Here is a 24,110-nt window from a genome sequence, read left to right as displayed (position 1 = left end):
TGTTTGCTGGTGCGTGCGAATTTGGACAGGTGAACTGAGGAGTGTTTACAAAGTGGTAAATTGATCTGGATTGTTTGTTGTTTTGCTCTGCAATTCGCGCTCTTCGTTGGTTTCAGCTCAAGTGCGCGACAGTCTATTTATAGGTTCGTCAAGGAGACTATGCATCGTGCCGCTCCTGATGCACCTGGAATTCTCTGGATTTTGCATGTTTTTTTCCTTCTCAGTCTAGGAAGCTCTGGAATTAAAGGGGATGACCCACCCATAAAGAGTGCTCTAGAATGTAGTAGGTGTTCTCGGCTGAAAAACAGAGAGAGATTTAGCTCGTCGACCGGAGTGATTGAGTGAACTCAAGATACTTCACCAACAGCAGTTGAACACGATTTATAACTTATAAGTGCCTTTTCCTCACTAATAAAAACTTATGAGTACCTCGCCATCTAAACCACAAGCCACCATGGATGACAAAGATCACAATCTTTTAAATTTTATTCGTCTCCAATTTTTTAACTACCCCAGAAATGTGTCCAATCATCTCACAGAAAAAGTATGCACATCTCAACTACATAAAAATTAATGATAAAGCCAACAACATACAACTCTGAGGAATATAATGCATCCAGGCATATTGTATGAAATTTGAGTAAACATGAAAATTTGTACCAGCAGCCAAATTAAGTAGCCGATCAGATTTACATTTTCGCAAACTTGGCAATGCCACGTCAACCTGAGCAAAGACACCAACATGGGCATATTGATTAAAATATTGTATGGTGTATTATCATAGGTCCATGTAATCACCAAATAAGAATATATTGTGGACAATTAAGTTTTAAGTTTGATAGTCATGATAATTCATATAGTTAGTTAGCAATAACATTTGTATTGTATCTAAGCAACCATTTTCACAAGTATACGCTCTAATGTATTAATAACATTTCTATGCACAGAAATTAATCTCAGGGTTTCAAAAATACATGATTTATAAATGTAATTAAACATGTTAAATTTTAATATACATTACTTTGTTAATCTGAGTATTGCTGAACCCACATAGAAAATAATGCATTGATTAATTAATAAAAGAGATTAGTATTAATATTGTGTAACCTGTTGGATATAGCCCTAGAGGCAATAATAAAGCATATTTATTATTACATATCAATTGTTCATAATAAATTTTATGTCGTGCTATAACTAAATTCATCGGAAATATTGGTACACGAATGGTAACACATATCTGTAGAGATTCGTAGCATAGAAAACAAAAAATTTCCTACTACAAGAACGAATAACAAGCCAAGATCTAATCTAGTAGATGGTAGCAACGAGGTGAAGATTAACATACCCTCGAAGATCGCTAAGCGTTAACGAGATAAATCTCGTGGTTGATGTAGTCGATCACTTGCCGCTTTTAAAAGCGCGTAGAAGATCTTGACGGTGTCACAGTCGGGCAGCACCTCCGTACTCGGTCACACGTACGGTGTCGATGAAGACATCCTTCTCCCCGTTCCAGCAGGCATCGGATGTAGTAGATCCTCCTCGGAATCCCGCCAGCACGACGGCGTGGTGACGGTGGTGGTGGAGATCTCCTGCAGGGCTTCGTCGTCGCCGTGCGGGAGATGTATGAGGAGGAAGATATAGGGTTTGGAAAAGAGGGGGGCTTGGGGCGCCGGCTGCTGTGCGTGGAGGCAACAACTTCCTTGTGACGCTAAAGCACACGTCCGTTGGGAACCCCAAGAGGGAGGTATGATGAGCACAGCAGCAAGTTTTCCCTCAGAAAGAAACCAAGGTTTATCGAACCAGTAGGAGATGAAGGCCACGTGAAGGTTGTTGGTGGAGGAGTGTAGTGCAGCGCAACACCAGTGATTCCGGCGCCAACGTGGAACCTGCACAACACAATCAAAATACTTTGCCCCAACTTAACAGTGAGGTTGTTAATCTCACCGGCTTGCTGAAAACAAAGGATTAAACATATGGTGTGGAGAATGATGTTTGTTTGCAAAGAACAACAGAGAACAGAGTTTGTAGTAGATTGTATTTCAGATGTAAAAGAATGGACCAGGGTCCACAGTTCACTAGTGGTGTCTCTCCCATAAGATAAATAGCATGCTGGGTGAACAAATTACAGGTGGGCAATTGACAGAATAGAGATTCATACACATATCATGATGACTACTATGAGATTTAATCAGGGCATTACGACAAAGAACATAGACCGCCATCCAGCATGCATCTATGCCTAAAAAGTCCACCTTCAGGTTAGCATCCGCACCCCCTCCAGTATTAAGTTGCAAACAACAGACAATTGCATTGAGTACTGTGCGTAATGTAATCAACACAAATATCCTTAGACAAAGCATTGATGTTTTATCCCTAGTGGCAACAGCACATCCACAACCTTAGAACTTTTTGTCACTGTCCCAGACTCAATGGAGGCATGAACCTTAGAATTATAAGTGGTACTTGTAATTAAACTGCAAAAAGCTAATGAAATTAATTATTCAATATGTGCAGAATCCATGCATTATTTTGAGATAAATCCGAACTTAAGATGGTAATCAAGAACCAGTGCGTGACCTCTCGACATATCAAATCCTTCATTACATGCCTTTAAAGAGTTACGGGCTACACTACTTTCGCAGATGATCCAAAAGCATAGAAAAATAAAGAAAGGGTTGGAAACATGCATATAAACGTGTGCATATAAGTCCAGTTGGTCCAGCTTTTGAAGAGGTCCAAGATTTTCCAAATTTCTAATTAGAAGCAAATAAGAAATTTTCTAAAAATTTCGGTTGGTATGTTTTTGGGTAAATCCAAGTGCAAAACACTAATCAAACAAAAATCACTCATTTATATATCGGATGAGATTGAATTACTACATGCTCTTTATGATGTTTAATATTCTAAAATCAACTAACTAACAAACCAAGACATCATTCTCTTAGAAAAAATCCTCTCCCTTCAACTAAATATAGTAGATTATCAGACAAAAATGTTTGTGTTGTTGGCTGGTATATTCCTTTTACTTCACATCAAATCTCTTTTTATCGAGATAATGTCTGAACCAAGTGATTTACGATTCAACTAAAATCAACACGAGTGTTATCAACTATACTGAAGAATATAAGCTTGACTGCTTATTTTACATGAAGATAGATTACCTACCAGAGCAGGCGCTTAACAAAGAAAGAGGTGCTTAATGTTCTTGATAATTAGTAGGCCTCAAATAGTTTACAGACTAATTGGCACATTTTGTGGCTAACCTATTTCGAGACCATGTTGCTTGCATGCAAATGCTTGCAATACTAAATGAATAATCTGATCGCATCCGAACGGTAATATGGAACTTCACATTAAATATTGGACAATCAAGAGTGAACCGATCTTATATCCTAGTTAAAATTATTTTCATTATCAACCGGGTAGGTTACCTCACAGATAGAATACCCCAAATCACAGTTAGTCCCAAGTAGGCTGACAACCAAGAGTGAACATGATCTTTATATCCTAAAGAAAAGAATTTTCATTATCTATCCGCCACCAACATGTAGGTTACCACACGGACAGGAACACACTCATCGAGCTAAATAGGAGCTTGTCCAGATTGCTTTAGACAGAAGACCCCAAATCACAGTTTGTCCCAAGCATGACATATTCGAGCATTGATTTCATATATTTGGCTGAATCAATTACATGTTCCTAATCGCATACATAAGGAATTTCAAAGCTCAAAATCAGTTCGCACTGAACTTCTATGTAAGGAACATTCTGCTGGAGTAACATCCCCATTTTTTAACTTGCTAGTATTTCACATACATCAGTTTTCTTTACTGGATTTCTCAAAAAAGATTTGCTTTGAGAGTAAACCTAAACCATGTGCTTAAGAGTTAAGAATTCAGCTAATATGTAAGAGTTGGAGAATAAATTAAATATCAAGTTGACATTATCCTGAATTGTAGGCAATGGTTATTCCATATTTTTTATAGAAAAAATGTATTGTGCCCAAAAGAAAGAATGGGGTAATGATAAACATACTCAACACTACACATCAATACATGATTAAGTCATATGAACAATACCAATAATTAACTTTAACCTAACGTATCAAAATAACCATTTTTACATGTCCAAAGAAACTTTATAGTCACATGCCGACATATCAAAGGGAGAAGAATTTATAGAACATAAAAACTTGCGATTAAGATTCCTAGGATCTCAGAAGTTCTGATCTATAATAATTTTGGAGGCATAGTACCTGAAGTAACTTGCTAGCAGGGGAATCTGTATCCTAGTGGTGAACGGAATCCTGCAATTGTCAACTTAAATAATTAGTTCCTGGCCTGACTGGTACTTAAACTACCAATGCTATAATATATGGATTATATCAACACAAGAAATTGGTAAACTACAAGATTTACTACCAAATTTGAACAGATATGGCAACATTTTTTCATCAGCATTAGTCACCTAGCAAAAACTATATACGATGGCAAAACAACTGTTCAATGGGCATTGCCGCATTCCTGCCTATGTTGAAAATTTTGTGTAGAGCTTCATGCACCTTATATGTTAGACTCCTTTTTGCAATATCAACCGCTGACCGTTAAATTCAAGATAAGTGCCTTGACTTCAAGAAAATTGTGTAGAGCTTCATGCACCTTATGTGTTAGGCTCCCTTTTGCAAGATCAGCCACTAACAGTTAAATTCAAGATAAGTGCCTTGACTTCAAGAAAATGTTGTACATCTAGCTTCTGCATTTTTTTTCAAATAGTTAATCGCATTGTACACTTTGTGCAGAATACAACATATGCATGTGTTCTCAAAGAAAAAATAAATAAACATGTGCATGTGCTTTAAGCCGTAGAGTCATATTGCATACATTCTTCATTTTGTAGCACCATATCTTGCTGGTGCATAGGCCCCTACGAAAAGGGAATAAAGGTGGAAATTAAAAATCCTAGGAAAGAGGAGCAAGGACCCAAACTGAATCAGCACAAATTAGGACAACAAAATCGAACCTAACGAAGGGACATGGGATGAGGTGGATGAGAGGAACGGACTACCTTTGATTTACGCACAAGGGGTGTGCCAATCCAGCGCCTGCCATTGTCGGGGAAGGGAGGAGAGGCCATCACCATCGTATGGTAGGTAAAGAGCAAGGTTGGCAAAAAGTGAATCAGGGCATTGTATACGTTGGGCCGACCTTTTCACGCAATTTTATCGAGCGAAAGAGTTACAACAACGTTTCGGGAAGATTGGATGATCCGAAGCGTGCGTGTACGAGATCTGAGGGCCTAAAATGTCAAAGCGTTGTGAGAGGTCCTAGATGGTTCCATTATACTATTAACTAATAAAGAAAGCCCGTATACATCTCTTTGATGCAGAAGCTGGGTAGTACCCTATTTCGAAAAGAGAAGTTCATGAGATGATTTCTTGTATTGCACGTATTTGTTTTACCATTTTCTATAATAATGGTTTTTTACGATATTTGCTATAATAATGTTGAGTGGCTGTGTGTGTCTGTTACGCAGAGGCCAAGCGTAATATTTAAAACTCTTAATTAATAAACCATAAATGTATCATGTACGCTCACCATCCTAATTAATGTTAGCATTTTCTGGGCACTTCCTGTTTCAAAAATATATATTCTCGATCTGAACTATGAAACCCATTCTGATGGGACTCTATCTCTGCCTACTGCCACTTACAGTCATAATAAATGGCTAATTAGCTCAAGGTGATGAACATATGATGTAGTACTTGCTTCGTTTTATAATAAGTGTCTTAAAATTTTGATATGAATATATCGATGATTAAAATTGATCTAGATACATCTTTAGGATACTTATTTAAAAAAATGAAGGTAGTAATATAATTGAGACTCAGCAGCCGGAATGCACAAAAGTTAAAACCCACGAAATAAATAATTAGATACTTTCTCTTGGTCATCGTCAAACTATTCGTTGCCTATGCCCCTGTCTCGACGGTTTCTGAATCTGACCAGCCATCTGAGAATTTTTAAGATGAAGTGTCATCTCCCATAATTCGCAAAATCGTAACCCCGCGCGCCCATGCTCAACACGAAGGAGAGAGTAAGATTTTTTTTGCACCGCTCTTAAATTCCAAACAATTTATTTCTTATTGGCAAACTGGAACACAATCACACGAGTACATCGTAGCGGCCTACGAAGGAAGCACAACCAGTACACAGTACGACAACACAGCTGCGACAAATCAAAGCTGATCGATCAACATTATCGACACATTTAGCCGGAGATCTCAATTGCCTTCGCCTCGGGCTTCTTAACCTCTGCTTTTGGCACGGTGACGGTGAGGACGCCGTTCTCCAGCCCGGCCTTCACCTCGTTCACCTTGGCGTTCTCCGGCAGCCGGAAGCGCCTGACGAACTTGCCGCTGCTGCGCTCGATGCGGTGCCACTTGTCATTCTTGTCCTCCTTGTCCCTGGTGCGCTCGCCGCTGACGACGAGCACGTTGCCGTCCTCGACCTCTACTTTGACCTCCTCTTTCTTCACGCCAGGGAGATCCGCCTTGAAGACGTGCGCCTCCTGTGTCTCCTTCCAGTCCATGCGGGCGTTGGCGAAAGCGGCCGCCTCGCTGTTGCCGGAGACTGCCGGGATGATGGAGCGGAAGGTGTCGAAGGGATCGGTCCAGAGGTCGATGGAGAAGGGGTCGAACACACTGTTGGGCCTCACGATCGACATTGCTGCTGATGAGTGCGGATTTGGACAGTTGAGCTGACGAGTGTCTGCAAGTGTTAATTTGATCTGGATCGTATGCTCTTTTGGTCTGCAGTTCACGATCTACTTCGTTGGTTTGAGCTGAAGTGCGCGGCAGTCTATTTATAGCTTTGTGAGGGACTATGCATCGTGCCGCTCCTAAAGTCCTGATGCACCTGGAGTTTTCTGGAATTTTCATGTTTTATCCATCTCAGTCTAGAACTCTAGATAGCCCAGGAAGCTCTAAAATTAAACGAGACGGCCCACCCACCAACAGAACACAAGAGAGTGCTCTAGAACATAGTAGGTCAGGGCCGAAAAATAGAGAGATTTAGCTCGCCGACCGTAGTGAACTCCAGATGCTTCAATAGCAGCAATTGAACATGATTTATAACTTATAACTTCCTTTTTCTCACTAATAAAAACTTATGAGTACCTCGCATCTGCCTACCGCGCAATCTAAACCTCATGCCACCGTGGAAAATAAATATCACAATCTGTAAATTTGCTCGTCTCCAATTATTTTACCATCCCAGAAAAGTGTTCAATCATCTCACACAAAAAGTACGCACATCTCAACTACATAAAGATTAATTATCAAGCCAACATGCATCTCCGCGGAATGCATCTAGTCGTATGAAATTTGAGTGAACATGAAAATTTGTACCAGCAACCTAATTAAGTAACCGATTTAGACTTACATTTCGCAAACTTGGCAATGTTGCCTCAACCTGAGCAAAGACATCAACATGGGCCTATACATTAAAATGTTGTGTGGTGTATTATAATATGTCCATTTAATCATCAAATAAGAATATTGTGGACAATTAAGTTTTAAGTTTGATAGTCATGATAATTCATATAGTTAGTTCGCAACATATAATTTCATTAAAGTTTTCTGAACTATTGAAAAATAATTTTCAAGAAACTAATCCGGTGGCTGATTAAAAAATACATGATTTATAAATGTAATTAAAAATATTAAAATTGTAATACACACTATTTTGTTAATCTAAGCATTGCTAAACCCACATGGAAAATAATGCATTTATTAATAAATAAAAGAGATTAGTATAAATATTGTGTAACCTGCTCAACAAGAGGAAGAGATTTAGGCCTTTAGCTCGTCGACCGGAATGAACTCCAGAAGCTTCACCATCAGGAGTGGAACACGATTTACAACCTATAAGTACCTTTTCCTCACTAGTGATAACTTACGATAAACTCACCTCTATCTACCGCGCTATAACCTCAAGCCACCGTAGCACGAGAAAGATCACAATCTTCCAATTTTTCCTTGTCCCGCATTTTTTTACCATCCAAGGAAATGTCTAATCATCTCACACAAAAGTATGCACATCTCAACTACAAAAATATTAATGATCAAGCCAACATGCATATCTGCGGAATGCATCCAGGCATATTGTATGAAATTTGAGTTAAAATGAAAATTTATGTCAGTAGCCTAATTAAGCGGCCACAATCTAGAATCACATTTTGCAAACTTGGCAATTCTATGTGAACCTGAGCAAAGACAACAACGTGGGCATTTTATTAAAATGTTGTGTGGTGTATTATCATATGTCCATGTAATAATCAAATAAAAATATTGTGGACAATTAAGTCTTAAGTTTGGTAGTCATGATAATTCATATAGCTAGTTCGAAATAACATCATTTTATTGTATCTCCGCAAACATTCTATTACACATATCTAGTAAGAAAATTAAACTAATAGAATAAGATAATGTGTGCTTCCAAAACTAGTAAAGTTGGTTAACATGACTACATTTATTTGCCATAGAATATATAATTTTCCAAGTTTGTGGATTCTTTACATTAGATGGTGTCATTGATAACAAAATTACACCTAGAGAAATTATAAATCTTGAGAGATTGTTCGATCAAACGCTTGGAAAACTATAGGTAGATATAAAACGGAGGAATGCAAGAGGAATAATATGGCGAAAATACAAATTGAAAACCTGCAGGAAAACTAATAGAGAATAGTTTGGTAGAAGCACAAGTAAAGGAAATAAAATGTATTTGACCAACTATTACAACTCATCGTCAGCTTTTGTCCTTATCTATTTGTTTTGGTGAGCAATATGATCATCTATACCAAATAAACAGAGGCATATGATGGTCCAGCTTAACTTTTTTTTAACTTTGCCTCGTGCTTCCGCCCCAAAAATGAGCTTCACGGATGATTTCTTTCTTATGAAGATGGAGGAAGTGGGAAGTTTCCTTTGAAATGTGACGAACCAAATCCTTACCGAATGCTAGTTTGGGAAACTTTCTTATTGTTTTCGATTATTGCACTTTTCCTACATAATTCTTGCACACCGAACATGCTTCGAATTTTTTCTTCCACTATACCACATCACGAAATTGGCGACAGAATTTTTTTTCCAGGAAACTGCTTTCACCAACCAAAAACTTGTAGGGAAATGATGTTGGTGATTGACCTTATCTGTTACTGTAAGTCCGACCGACAAAACTCTTTACCGATGGACATATCTTTCCCTATGGAATATCCGGCAGTACTATGGTAGCTTTGTCTGCCAACTTATTTTTTATCCACGGATGTTTCTTTCCCGGCTGACATTGTTTTACCAATAGACAGTCACACATTGATGGTTTTGGCGACCAACTTTTAATTGGACCTGTCATGAACCAGTTTTACCTAATGGTCGGTTAGCGTTTCTTTTGCTGACCAACTTAACTACATCTCTGTCATGACCCTTTCTCCACTCATAACTTTCATGAACATATCAATGATAATCATATCCTATATAAATTTCAATCATTTGACCACATCTCTTAGGGATTGTGACACTATAGAAATGCTAATTTTCCTCCCACTCTTCCAACCAGCTTGCAACACGTACAACCCTATTTTGATATGTGGGTGCCTTGCTCGACTACTTATGTATTTTTTGGTTTGCATTTTTCATGGACGATTGGGCTACCGGTTACCGGCAGTTAGTTCTTTTTTTCTTTTTTTCTCTGCCACGTGGAGTTATGTGCAGCGTTCATTTCCTCTGTCATTCCATCCAGCTGCTTGGATTCTGATGGTACACAAACAGTTTATCTACTGTATATCCCCACATATAGGCAAATTCAACAAAAATAACCCAAAAGTGAAACAAATTTGAAAAATAACCTCCGGCGAAACTATTTCACGGGACTAACCATTTTGAGTAATGCCTGTATGAGCGGTGCTATGCTCCACTATGTAGCGCCCATGAGAGCAGCGCTACACTCCCTCATTGGCCGTGAACCCCTCATGATCAATTTCTTTATTGGGACCATCGTCATCCCAGTCCGGTGCATAACATTGACTATACGGGAGGTCAAGTTCATACTTATCCATATCTCCAACATTGTTGTCGTGGAGCTCAACCTCATTCTCATCATCCCCATACTCATTGTTTGCCTCTTCAAACACTTCTTCTTGAGTCCTTGAAATCAGGCTACATGTTTGCATCATGCCTTCTTAGTTCCAACGAGGTTCACTCGTTTCCTCTTGGTTCAAGTGTTGAGAACTCCTGCCATTCAACGGGGAGGCAATCCGGTTCAAGTCGAAGTACAAAGTACTATCAGCCTTTTTGGTGGCAAACAACTCAAGAGCCTTATCTAGTGATTCGGCCACCACCTCCTAGTATGCAAACCAACATTGCTCGAGTTGATACATATTTTCTACGGACATGCATTTTGAACCCTGCATTATGCCTTCCCTCCAACTGAATAACATAACTTTTGTCCATCCAATTCAAATCAATCATAACTTGTTCCACACCTCAACATAGTTAGGACAACGATCGAACACCAAGTCAACCTCTTCCGGGTCCGGCTCGATGCTTCCTTTCAAAAAAATGTCCTTGTCCACATGATGAACATGGAAAATTCTCGCCATCCCTAAAATAAGCATAACAACACAACGGTTAAAGTTGAAAAAATACCAAAGCCAAGATTAACAGTTTAACACAACCATCGTAGTCACAAAACCAAAACCTAACCTACAAATATAACAATAACCATAACCGTAACCCTAGCATAACAAGAACACTGATACGTCCCAAACGTATCTATAATTTCTTATGTTCCATGCTACTTTTATGATGATACTCACATGTTTTATACACATTATATGTCATTATTATGCATTTTCCGGCACTAACCTATTGACGAGATGCCGAAGAGCCGATTCTTTGTTTTCGCTGTTTTTGGTTTCAGAAATCCTAGTAAGGAAATATTCTCGGAATTGGACGAAATCAACGCCCGAGGGCCTATTTTTCCACGAAGCTTCCAGAAGTCCGAAGAGGAAACGAAGTGGGGCCACGAGGCGACGACACGCTAGGGCGGCGCGGCCCAGCCCCTGGCCGCGCGGCCCTATTGTGTGGGTCCCTCGTGTCGCCCCCTGACCTACCCTTCCGCCTACTTAAAGCCTTCATCGCGAAACCCCCAGTACCGAGAGCCACGATACGGAAAACCTTCCAGAGACGCAGCCGCCGCCAATCCCATCTCGGGGGATTCAGGAGATCGCCTCCGGCACCCTGCCGGAGAGGGGAATCATCTCCCGGAGGACTCTTCATCGCCATGATAGCCTCCGGATCGATGTGTGAGTAATTCACCCCTGGACCATGGGTCCATAACAGTAGCTAGATGGTCGTCTTCTCCTAATTGTGCTATCATGCTCGATCTTGTGAGCTGCCTATCATGATCAAGATCGTTTCTTTGTAATCCTACATGTTGTGTTTGTTGGGATCCGATGGATATTGAATACTATGTCAAGTTGATTATCAATCTATCATATATGAATTGTTTATGTTCTTGCATGCTCTCCGTTGCTAGTAGAGGCTCTGGCCAAGTTGATACTTGTGACCCCAAGAGGGAGTATTTATGCTCGATAGTGGGTTCATGCCTCCATTAAATGCAGGACGAGTGACGAAAGTTCTAAGGTTGTGGATGTGCTATTGCCACTAGGGATAAAACATCGATGCTTTGTCTAAGGATATTTGTGTTGATTACATTACGCACCATACTTAATGCAATTGTCTATTGCTTGCAACTTAATACCGGAAGGGGTTCGGATGATAACCTGAAAGTGGACTTTTTAGGCATAGATGCATGCTGGATGGCGGTCTATGTACTTTGTCGTAATGCCTTGATTAAATCTCATAGTACTCATCATGATATATGTATGTGCATTGTTATGCCTTCTTTATTTGTCAATTGCCCAACTGTAATTCATTCACCCAACATGCTAATCATCTTATGGGAGAGACACCGCTAGTGAACTGTGGACCCCGGTCTATTCTTTACATCTGAAATACAATCTACTGCAATACTTGTTCTTTATTGTTCTTCGCAAACAATCATCTTCCACACAATACGGTTAATCCTTTGTTCACAGCAAGCCGGTGAGATTGACAACCTCACTCATTACGTTGGGGCAAAGTACTTTGGTTGTGTTGTGCGAGGTTCCACGTTAGCGCCGGAATCCCTGGTGTTGCGCCGCATTACATTCCGCCACCATCAACCTTCAACGTGCTTCTTGGCTCCTCCTGGTTCGATAAACCTTGGTTTCTTTTACGAGGGAAAACTTGCTACTGTCTGCATCACACCTTCCTCTTGGGGTTCCCAACGGACGTGTGTTAATTGCACGCATCAAACACTAATCCATACAATAGGTACTGCAACCAGGAAGCAAATGTTCCAAATAATTACATACACAAATTCATGTCATAACCCCCCTACAATCTTCCTATCATCAACACAAATTTTGAATCCACCCTAAAAATAGGGTTTCACCCAATCTTGCACAAATAGGCCAAAATGTGAACGAACTATTGGATAAAAAAGAAGGGCAGAGGAGGAGATTACCTTGAGGAATGGATGGGGGTCAAAATCCACCAAAGAAACTACTAGGGAAAAGCCTATAGGTGGAGGCAAGTGGTGCCGGCGCACCACCATAGGAATGCGCCGGTGCAACTTGTTGCCGGCGAACCAAGAAAGAGCCGCGCCGGCGATGCCTGCCTACGCGGCGCACCTGCTGATCCGACGCGCCGGCGCTATTTCCTGGCAATACCTCGCCCAACTCGGGCCAGGCCCACGAAGCATTGCCGGCGCACCAGCCCGGGAGCGCGCCGGCGGTAAGTTTGCTATTGCCGGCGCGCTCATGGGCTGGTGCGCCGGCAATGCTTCGTGGGCCTGGTCCGGAGCGACTATAGCCGGATGGGCTATATACTGCCGGCGCGCCCAGGTCCTGGTGCGCCGGCAGTAACCTGGGACTTATTACAGCCACCAACCAGCACTCACACAAGCCACTACACTCACTCCTCATCCACACAACCCGACCATTCTCCCAACCCACCTAATTTTTGCCCATTTCTACCCCAACTTTAGCCAATTTGACCAAACAAAATCATATTTTTTGAGCAAATCTTCCCTTCCTACATGCATCTCCCACATCCCTATGTAGATCTAGATCTATCTATCGCGCATTGACCGCTCAATCTAGATCTAGTTCTAGATCTAGAAAGTCGGCTTCCATACGCCATTGTCGCGGCGCGTCGTCTCGATCTCGTCGACAATGATATCAAACAAATAGGTGATTAATGAACAAATTGAGGAATGAAATTGACGTATGTTGGACATTTGACGTAAAGCTCTCGTGTGTGGCATATATATATATGTTGTGTTTGTGCTTGTGCTTGTGTGTGTTGGCGTTGAAAATGAGTTGCCAACGTTGCGCCGAAATGTTGATTCTTTAAGTTTCCGTTTCGGCACATTTCTGGCGCTCCTATGTCCTACCGTGTAGGAAGGTCATGCCGAAATTTTCCGTGAAAACTACCGACGGATGCATGGTTCTAATCAATTATGTAATCTTACCATGCAGGCGATAATGGTTATCGAGATGAGTGAAAGCATCGTGATGAGATATACTGAAACACGCGATCATCGACATGTATGAAAATAACCGCACGGAGGTATTGTGTCCGTGCCGGAGATGCAAACGAGGGAAATGGTTTGACCCGTATTCAGAGCAAATTGCGAGGGCACCTGCTCACTAATGGTTTCATGCATGGACACACTCAATGGATGAGTGATGATGGCGCGGAGGTCAATGGGGCGACGGCGGCAGGTGGTAATAATGGCCGGCAAGAAGGAGGGCATCATGATATTGATGACGATGAAGAGTTTGTCGCACAGGACGATAACCTTGACGACGACAATAACCTTGACGACGACAATACCTTGACGACGACGAAGAGGTGCCGCTAGCTTCAGTCGTGCGGGACCCTCATCTTCAAGATCTGCTTCTCGAAAAGACGAAAGGCGCCAAGCGGAAATCAAAGCTTGAGCAACTCGAGATAGACTCGAATACTCCGTTGTACGACTCAGGTCGCGGGTTGGGGGAGTCTCGCTTGAGAGTAGCTCTCGATGTGCTTCAGATGAAGGCGAAACACGGATGGACGGACACAAGCGTCGACGACATCCTGGAATACGTGAAAGATCTCCTTCTGCCGGGAACACGTGTCCTGGTAGTCTAGCCGAGGCCAAGAGAATCACGTGCCCTCTCGACTTACCCCACGAAAAGTATCACGCCTGCATCAACGACTGTATCATGTATCGCAAGGAGCACATGGACAAGACCAAATGTCCTGTGTGTGAAGCTGAACGGTACAAGAAAGGGAAGAAGAAAGCTACTCGGAAAGTTGTGTGGTACTTCCCGCTCGCCCCCGGCTTCAACGGTTCTACGCGGACCGCAAGGAAGCAAAGCTCATGCGGCGGCACGCGAGAAGAAAGGAGGCGGTGTTGAATGATGAAGAGCGGATTGAGCACCCGGTGCCGACGCACCCTTCGGATGCAAGCCAGTGGAAAGCATTAGACAATGAATTCGGAAGTTTTGGGGCGGATCCCGAAACATCGGGTTGGGTGCGAGCACGGACGGATTCAATCCGTTCGGAAACCAGAGCAGCACACATAGCACATGGCCCGTGTTTGTATGGATCTACAACCTCCCGCCCTGGCTGTGCATGAAGAGGAAGTACATACAAATGAGTATGCTAATTCAAGGGCCGACACAGCCAGGAAACGATATCAACATGTATCTCGAACTATTAAAGGAGGAGCTTGAAACGTTGTGGGCGGAGGAAGGGGTAGATACATGGGACGCCGTCGCGGAAGAATATTTCCCTTTGAGAGCCGCGTTGATCACGACGGTGCAGGACTACCTCGGATACGGTTACATTTCGTGCCGGGTGTGCCATGGACACAAGGCATGTGTCGAGGTGCATGGAAGAGACGATGTTTTTGCAGCTTGGTAAGGATCCCGGCTCTTCGAAAACAGTTTACATGTGGCATCGAAGGTGGCTACGAAGACCGACCCGTGGAGAAAGCGTGGAGATCTGTTCGATGGTACAAATGAACCCGAGGACCTCCACGTAAGAAGAGTGGCGAAGAGATCGATACATTACCGAAAGGTTGGAAGGAGTGCCCTACGCCGGGAAAGATTCGTCAAAAGCCCGGAGAGAAGAAGAAGAAAAAGGAAACGACGCCGCTCATTGGTGTATGGAAAAGGAGGTCCGTGTTTTGGGACTTGCCGCACTTGGAAAATTCTCGATACACCTCACCGCCTTGATGTCATGCATATTACAAAGAACGTGTGCGAGAGCTTGCTTGGCACTCTTCTCAACATGCCGGACCGGACCAAAGATGGGCCGAAAGCAAGACACGACCCGAAAGTTTTGGGCATCGAGGAAGAGCTTCGGATCCCGGCGGCCCAAGAGGGACATTCGGAGGAGGAGGCGGACGGCGGTCGGAAGCGCAAAAGGATTAAGCAGCCGGACTATTACTGTCCCCCTCCTGCTTCACTTTTAGTCCGGCCGAGGTCGATCAATTTTTCAATTGCCTTCTAGGAGTCGAGTGCCCTTCGGTTACTCCGGGCTAATAAGCGGATACATGGACCCCAAGAAACGAAACTTCAGCGGCATGAAGTCTCATGAGCTGTCACGTGATGATGACGCAGATTCTTCCAGGTTGCAATCCGAGGTATAATGGATGACCATGTCCGTGCAACGCTGGTCAGGCTCTGTAACTTCTTCGACGTCATAACTCGGAAGTCGATAAGCGTGAAGAAACTCGCAAGGCTCCGGGAAGAGATCGTGGTGATCCTATGTGAGCTTGAGATGTACTTCCCGCCTGCATTCTTTGATGTGATGGTCCATCCGTTGGTCCATATCATGGATGATATCGTCGGTCTAGGGCCGGCATTCTTACACAACATGATGCCGTTTGAAAGAATGAATGGGGTCATTAAAGGATACGTTCGTAACGAGGTCACATCCGGATGGAAGCATCGTACGGGGCTGGCTCACCGAAGAGTGCATCTCTTTACGCACGAATTATCTAGACATCGAGGACCCTGTTGGTTTGCCTCAAAACAAGCACCTCCGCGAGGTTCGAGGGAGTAGGCCACAAAAATGGAAGGAAGGAACTGCACGTGCACATGTCCGGTCGGACTTCCGACTTTGACGGGGCCAACTTAGTAGCGCTACAACACATTGACTTGATCGATCCTTGGTTGAAAGAGCACAAAACCATGATAGAGAACGGTGGCAAGCCGATGATGACGGAAGCGAAATATACGAGAGAGCACAACTCCTCTTTCGCGCGCTGGTTCAAAGACCACATTGATGCTAATCCCCCACCAATGGATTCTGACAAGGATAAACTAGTATTGGCCTTGTCACATGGCCCCGCGCCCAACATCATGACTTACCAAGCGTACGATATCAACGGGTACACATTCTACACGGAAGAAAAAGACAAGAACAGTGTTTACCAGAACTCAGGGGTAATGATGGATTCCTGGACGGGTGACGTAAAGACTAGATACTACGGAAGAATCGAGGAAATCGGGAGCTTAGCTATGCTGGGGAGAAAGTGCCGATGTTCCGTATCGGATGGGCTAAGAGCGTCACAAAAGAAGACCGGTATTTCACCACCATGTTTCTACCCGAAGCCAACAAATCAAAGTCCACGAACGCCACCGCGCGAGAATGAGCCATGGGTACTGGCGAGAACACGTGCACCAATACTTCTTCATAACCGACCCATCCAGGCCTAGCCGTGTTATCGTGAGGAGAGGCAAGAGGACCATCGTCGGAATGGATGGAGTCGCCAACGAGGAAGACTTCGAAGGACAAGTCGGAGACCCAATGATGGAAGAATCCGAGGACGAAGACACAACATACACCACAAGAAGAAGCAGGACCACGCTACCTAGGTCAGGTCGACCCTTCAAAAGAAGAAGTCACGACACGGGGCTAAATTATTCAACGACGAGCAAGAAAAGCAAGAAGAAAGTGAAACACTCTTCTCAATCGATGATGTAAAACTTTATTTGCAATCTATAACTCATATTTTGTGTAATTCATAACTACTCATATGGTCATGGCCAATATTTTATGTATGACTAATTAATATTGTGTTGGTCAATATTTTGTGTGTATGTAACTCACATATATCTTTTTATTTTTGCATAATTAATAACACTCATGCATATTTGCTTTGTTTTCATATAACTCAAATTTTTTTTTTGTAATGCCTAATTAACTCATATTGCTTGGTTATTATCTTGAAAAGAGAAGGAAATAAAATAGTATAGGATTTGTGGGAAAAGAAAAGAAACATAAAAGAAAGTGAAAGAAATAAAGAAAAGAAGAAAAATAAATTAAAATAGAAAAGGAAATGGCCAGCCAGGGCTGGGGGACAAGTCCCAGGTTATAGCCGGACTCACCTTATTGCCGGCGCACCACCTGTTTGGTTGGCCGGGGGTTTAATTATCCTCGGCGAACCAAACATGTGGTGCGCCGGCAATAAGGTGGATCCGGCTATACTCCAGACTTAACCGTTTTCTCTCTTCCTCTCCCCAGCCAAATCCCCCTCTGCCTAGATCGAGCGCCGCCGTCATTGGAGAAGAAGGAGCCGTGCGCACCACCCCAACTCCCCCCTCTCGAGCGCCGCCATTCTGCACCGCCACCGTCCTCCACCATCCCCTCCACCAGCCCCCACCACCTTCCCTGTACGCCGCCGCGGAGGACCCGAGAAGGAGGCCGCCGCACATCGAGGAGGAGGAGGCCGCTGCACCTCGAGGAGGAAGAGGAGAGGCCACCGTCGTCGCTACCGTCACCATCGGTGAGCTTCCCTCTCTCCTTCCCTCCACCTTCCCCCTCCCCTCTTCCCTCCCCTCTCCCCTTCCCTCCACCTTCCCCCTCCCGGCTAGGGTTCCCGCTAGTTAGGGTTCATTGGAGTTCATAGTCTCTGTTTGCAAATTGAAATGCTTTAGGGTTCCCGCTAGTTAGGGCGAATTCTCATGCTCATGCTCATGCTCACTAGAGATTTTGAAATGCTACTCGGTTGCAAATAAAGATTTTGAAATAAAGATTCTGCAATATTGTGGTCAAATGGAACGAAACAAGGGACAAAGCAACATGATTGATCCATCTATCAAATGCCTAATGCAAATGCAAATGAAAATGCCTAATGCTACTTGCAAATGAAGTAGGTACTTGGTTGATATAGCAATAAGTAGTATTTTTTAAATGAACAACCATATTGCAATTATCAAGTGCATGATTATGCCAATACTATTTAGTGTGTTACAGTAATTAAACCAGTGCATGCTTGCCATAAACTGCTACTGATTTTTGGGTGAGCTGGATGCTGCTTTATGAGTGACTAGTAATAAGTAAATGACTTGTTGTACACTGATTTATTCTCTGGTTCATGTAAATGCTGGCCAAATTGGAGGATTCATTCTCTGGTTCATTTAAAAAAATGATGAAAAAATGGTCATGCTACTCCTACTGGTTGATTTAGTAGGTTAATCAAAATGCTTGGTATCTCAAGTTGAGATTTTGCATTCTCTGGTTCAGTTTTGCATGCTCATTTTTGTACAGACTAGAATACATGGTAAAGTCTGTAGCTTTAATTTGTCTGGTTCACATGTGCTATTTTAATTTCTCTGGTTCACATGCTATTTCTCTGGTTTGAATTTGTTCTCTGGTTTGAAAAAAGAAAATGAAAAGCATGCAGTAGATTTGTTTATATGAAATGGTATGCTAGTGTATGCTAGAAAATGAATTTGTTCTCTGGTTTGTATGCTCACTGTATTTTGAAACTAAACCAATTTTAAAATGATCCATATATATGCCACTGCCATATATATAAGAAAATGAAACAATTAAGCTCATGTTGCTCTCTGGTTAATAAAATGAAATTGCATCATGCTGCTCTCTGGTTTGAAACTAATTTTTTGGTTGAAAATGAATGCGATAGGAAATGCAAAATGAAATGGTAAGCAATTTATATAGTTGGTTTAGTTGGTTTAGATGAAATGCAAAATGCGGTATCTAGCTAGGTTCATTTAGTTGATTTATGTTGGTTTAGATGAAATGGAAAATGCGGTAGCTTGGTTCATATATAGTTGCTTGCTATATAGCGAGAGACTAATGTGGTTCATATATAGTTGCTTGCTATATTAACTTTACTTCGCTTCCTTTTGGTCAAATGCATGCTACTGATCCGAGGGTACATAAAAAATAGGAATGCAATGCTCGCTGCTACTAAAGATTATTTTTCGGCTACGAATTCGAAATTTAGTTCGGATGCTTTTATGCTATGGTTCATCATGTGGGACTTGGCTGAAATTCTGTAAATTCTGTACAAATTCTGTAAATGCCAAGATATAGCAACATCTGGTTTAGTTAAATTCTGTAAATTTTGTACAAATTCTGTAAATTCTGTAAATTCTGTACAAATTCTGTAAATTCTGTAAATGCCAGGGATTTAAAATGCTATAGAAGTAGAGGTTGCAGTATGTGCTATTCTCTGGTTTGAAAAAAAGAACAAGTGCTATTCGCTGGTTTGAAAAAATGTGCTATATCAATTGATGCTGTCAAGTGTTCACAAATGCTATATCAATTGAAATTTTGCTATGTATCATATATGTGAATTGCATTTCATGTTACGAGGATTGAGTTGCTATTGAGTGCCGAAATGTCGATTCATTTCCGTTCCGGCAATTCTAGCACTCGGCATGACCAATTTTTAGCAAAGGTCATGCCGAATTTTTCCGTGAATTCTAACTCTTTTTCATCTTCTATTAGTGCAAGCCACCATGGCGTCTGAAGAACAATTAGAGGAGCACTACAATAGGCACTTCTTTAGGAAGGAGGAGGATGCCGAGGCCGCTGGTGTTGGCGGCGACGAGGACCATGTGAAGGAGATATGCCCTAGAGGCAATAATAAAGTGGTTATTATTTATATCTTTATGTTTATGATAAATGTTTATATATCATGCTATAATTGTATTAACCGAAACATTAGTGCATGTGTGATATATAGACAACAAAGAAGTCCCTAGTATGCCTCTTAAACTAGTTTGTTGATTAATGGATGATTAGTTTCATAATCATGAACATTGGATGTTATTAATAACAAGGTTATATCATTATATGAATGATGTAATGGACACACCCAATTAAGCGTAGCATAAGATCTCGTCATTAAGTTATTTGCTATAAGCTTTCGATACATAGTTACCTAGTCCTTATGACCATGAGATCATGTAAATCACTTATACCGGAAAGGTACTTTGATTACATCAAACGCCACTCGCGTAAATGGGTGGTTATAAAGGTGGGATTAAGTATCCGGAAAGTATGAGTTGAGGCATATGGATCAACGGTGGGATTTGTCCATCCCGATGACGGATAGATATACTCCGGGCCCTCTCGGTGGAATGTCGTCTAATGTCTTGCAAGCATATGAATAAGTTCATAAGAGACCACATACCACGGTACGAGTAAAGAGTACTTGTCGGAGACGAGGTTGAACAAGGTATAGAGTGATACCGATGATCAAACCTCGGACAAGTAAAATATCGCGTGACAAAGGGAATTGGTATCGTATGTGAATGGTTCATTCGATCACTAAAGTCATCGTTGAATATGTGGGAGCCATTATGGATCTCCAGATCCCGCTATTGGTTATTGGTCGGAGTAAGTACTCAACCATGTCCGCATAGTTCATGAACCGTAGGGTGACACACTTAAAGTTGGATGTTGAAATGGTAGAACTTGAATATGGAATGGAGTTCGAATATTTGTTCGGAGTCCCGGATGAGATCCCGGACATCACGAGGAGTTCGGAATGGTCCGGAGAATAAGATTCATATATAGGATGTCATTTTATGTGTATTAAAATGATTCGGAAGGTTCTATGGAAGGTTCTAGAAGGTTCTAGAAAAGTCCGGAAGAAACCACCAAGGAAGGTGGAGTCCACATGGGACTCCACCTCCATGGCCGGCCAGCCCTAGATGGGGTGGAGTCCCAAGTGGACTCCACCATAGGGGGCCGGCCACCCCTATGGGAAGTGGAAATCCCACCTTTGGGTGGGAGTCCTAGTTGGGCTAGGTTTCCCACCATATGGAAGGTTTTGGGTTCGGGTCTTATTCGGAGACTTGTAGTCCAACACTTGGGGCTTCCACCTATATAATGAGGAGCCAAGGGGAGGGGGCCGGCCACACCAAAGCCACCACCTTGGCCGCCCCCTTTAGTGGCCGGCCACCCCCTCTCCCCAAACCCTAGCGGCCTCTCTCCTCCACCACGTCCCGCACGCTTAGCGAAGCTCTGCCGGACTTCTCCACCGCCACCGACACCATGCCGTCGTGCTGTCGGATTCAAGAGGAGCTACTACTTCCGCTGCCCGCTGGAACGGGGAGGTGGACGTCGTCTTCATCAACAACCGAACGTGTGACCGAGTACGGAGGTGCTGCCCGTTCGTGGCGCCGGAACCGATCGTGATCAAGATCTTCTACGCGCTTTTGCAAGCGGCAAGTGATCGTCTACCGCAGCAACAAGAGCCTCCTCTTGTAGGCTTTGGAATCTCTTCAAGGGTGAGACTCGATAATCCCCTCGTTGCTACCGTCTTCTAGATTGCATCTTGGCTTGGATTTCGTGTTCGCGGTAGGAAAATTTTTGTTTTCTATGCAACGTTATCCTACAGTGGTATCAGAGCCGTGTCTATGCATAGATGGTTGCACGAGTAGAACACAATGGTTTTGTGGGCGTTGATGCTCTTGTTATCTTTAGTTGAGTACTTTGCATCTTTGTGGCATAGTGGGATGAAGCGGCTCGGGCTAACTTTACATGACCGCGTTCATGAGATTTGCTCCACGCTCGACATGCAACTTGTATTGCATAAGTGGCTTTGCGGGTGTCTGTCTCTCCTACTATAGTGAAGATTCAATTTATTCTTCTATTGACAACACTAGTATCACCGTTGTGGTTCATGTTCGTAGGTAGATTAGATCTTACTCGAAAACCATAAACCACGTAAAATATGCAAACCAAATTAGAGACGTCTAACTTGTTTTTGCAGGGTTTGGTGATGTGATATGGCCATAATGTGATGATGAATATGTATGAGATGATCATTATTGTATTGTGGCAACCGGCAGGAGCCTTATGGTTGTCTTTAAATTTCATGTTGAGTAGTATTTCAAAGAAGTTGTAATAGTTGCTACATGAGGTGAACAACCATGAAGCCGGCGCCATGAACCTTGACGCTACGCCGACGATGATGGAGATCATGCCCGTTGATGATGGAGATCATGTCCGTGCTTTGGAGATGAAGATCAAAGGCGCAAAGACTAAAGGGCCATATCATATCACATATGAATTGCATGTGATGTTAATCCTTTATGCATCTTATTTTGCTTAGATCGCGACGGTAGCATTATAAGATGATCCCTCACATTAATGTCAAGATAATAAAGTGTTCTCCCCTCGTATGCACCGTTGTACAGATCGTCGTTTCAAAGCATCTCGTGATGATCGGATGTGATTGATTCAACGTTCACATACAACGGGTGTAAGCCATGTTGCACACGCGGAATACTTGGGTTTGCTTGACGAGCCTAGCATGTACAGACATGGCCTCGGGACAACGGAAACCGAAAGGTTGAACACGAGTCATATGGATGATATGATCAACATGTTGATGTTCACCATTGAAGCTACATCATCTCACGTGATGATCGGTTTTGGTGTAGTGGATTTGGATCGTGTACCACTTAACAACTATGAGGGATGTTGTATTAAGTGGGAGTTCATTAGTAATTAGATTAAAACATGAACTAATTATCATAAACATAGTCTGAGTAGTATTTTGAATTAATTTTGTAGTATTGGCATCCGTTTTTCTACCATGCGCTAGTCTTATTATTGAGATAGAAATACTGTTAAAAATCTGACAAGAAACTTTACGGACTGGTACCGTATTGTTAAAGAATCAAGAAATGATTAAGTCCTATTGCAAACTTTTAGTAAACCTCACATTGTTGATTCAAAGAGCTATGGTTTCAATTAGTACCTAAAGTTATCTTGTCTCCGTGAAACTTGAAGTTCAAATCATATTAATGCCATTATATTTTTGTGGATTATGCTTTAGAGACTACCGCTTTACACTGAATAGAGCATCATCATGATCCATTGAAATGACACCATACAAGTTATGGCATGGGTATAAACCCTAATAGTCAACCAAAATCGGATGAATATTTTTGTTGGTTATCCCAGAGATTTGATTGGGAATTCTTCCCACGAGACAAAGACAAAAGTGTTTGTCAATGTTTCTTATTTCCGAGAAATTGTTTCTAGTGAAGTATTTGAATGGGAGGACAATATAATTTGATAAGGTTTATGAACCTGAGCATAATGATCAGAGTAGCGCAGCATCGGAAATTAGTTCCGGAAGCGGCCACGACAATCATGGCTCCCATGACTACAAAGTGTTTTATCCATGGAGATCGAAGTACATATTGAACCTTGTAGGTATGGTTTACTTTGTGATCAAATAAATGATTTGTGGACAAAGGATTGATTTTGAACAATGATAAACCAACTACAAAACAAAGACGTTATGATGGGCCCTGACTCCGTTAAAATGGCCATGCGCCATGAAATCCAAGATAGATGAATACTTTATGAAAGTAAATGGATCTATGAAATTGATAGACTTGGATGAAATATCCTTGAAGAAAGCTTGACTTATCGAAAAATTGTTTACGACAAAGTTCAAAGAGTTGAATACGATAAGATTAGATCTTCCGTAGCAATGCTTATAGTCTATGTGGATTATTCTAGTAATCACTACATATTTCTTTTATAAGATATGCTAGTAGGATGGCAAAATACATTACTTATCGAAGTATGTATTAAAGGTGTATACAAGATACAACCAAGAGTTTTGCTGGTCCGTGGAATACTAGATAGGTATACGAACTTCAATTGGATG

The 24,110-nt window shown here is 42.1% G+C and overlaps 1 protein-coding gene across 1 annotated transcript; it reads right to left on the bottom strand.

Annotated features, from left to right (window-relative positions):
• Positions 1 to 6,267: 6,267 nt before the first annotated feature.
• Positions 6,268 to 6,723, bottom strand: LOC124665556 (16.9 kDa class I heat shock protein 1-like). Its single transcript, XM_047202953.1, has one exon. The coding sequence runs from the start codon at positions 6,721 to 6,723 to the stop codon at positions 6,268 to 6,270; it is 456 nt and encodes a 151-aa protein (XP_047058909.1).
• Between the last annotated feature and the right edge of the window lie 17,387 nt (positions 6,724 to 24,110).

Source organism: Lolium rigidum, chromosome 6, assembly GCF_022539505.1.
Source record: "Lolium rigidum isolate FL_2022 chromosome 6, APGP_CSIRO_Lrig_0.1, whole genome shotgun sequence".
Taxonomy (NCBI): Eukaryota; Viridiplantae; Streptophyta; class Magnoliopsida; order Poales; family Poaceae; genus Lolium; species Lolium rigidum.
Note: the sequence above shows the minus strand (reverse complement) of the source record. Positions and strands in the feature narration are given on the sequence as shown.

Coding starts and splice junctions, on each gene's coding strand:
- LOC124665556 (XM_047202953.1), bottom strand. CDS start 6,723: ATGTCGATCGTGAGGCCCAACAGTGTGTTCGACCCCTTCTCCATCGAC.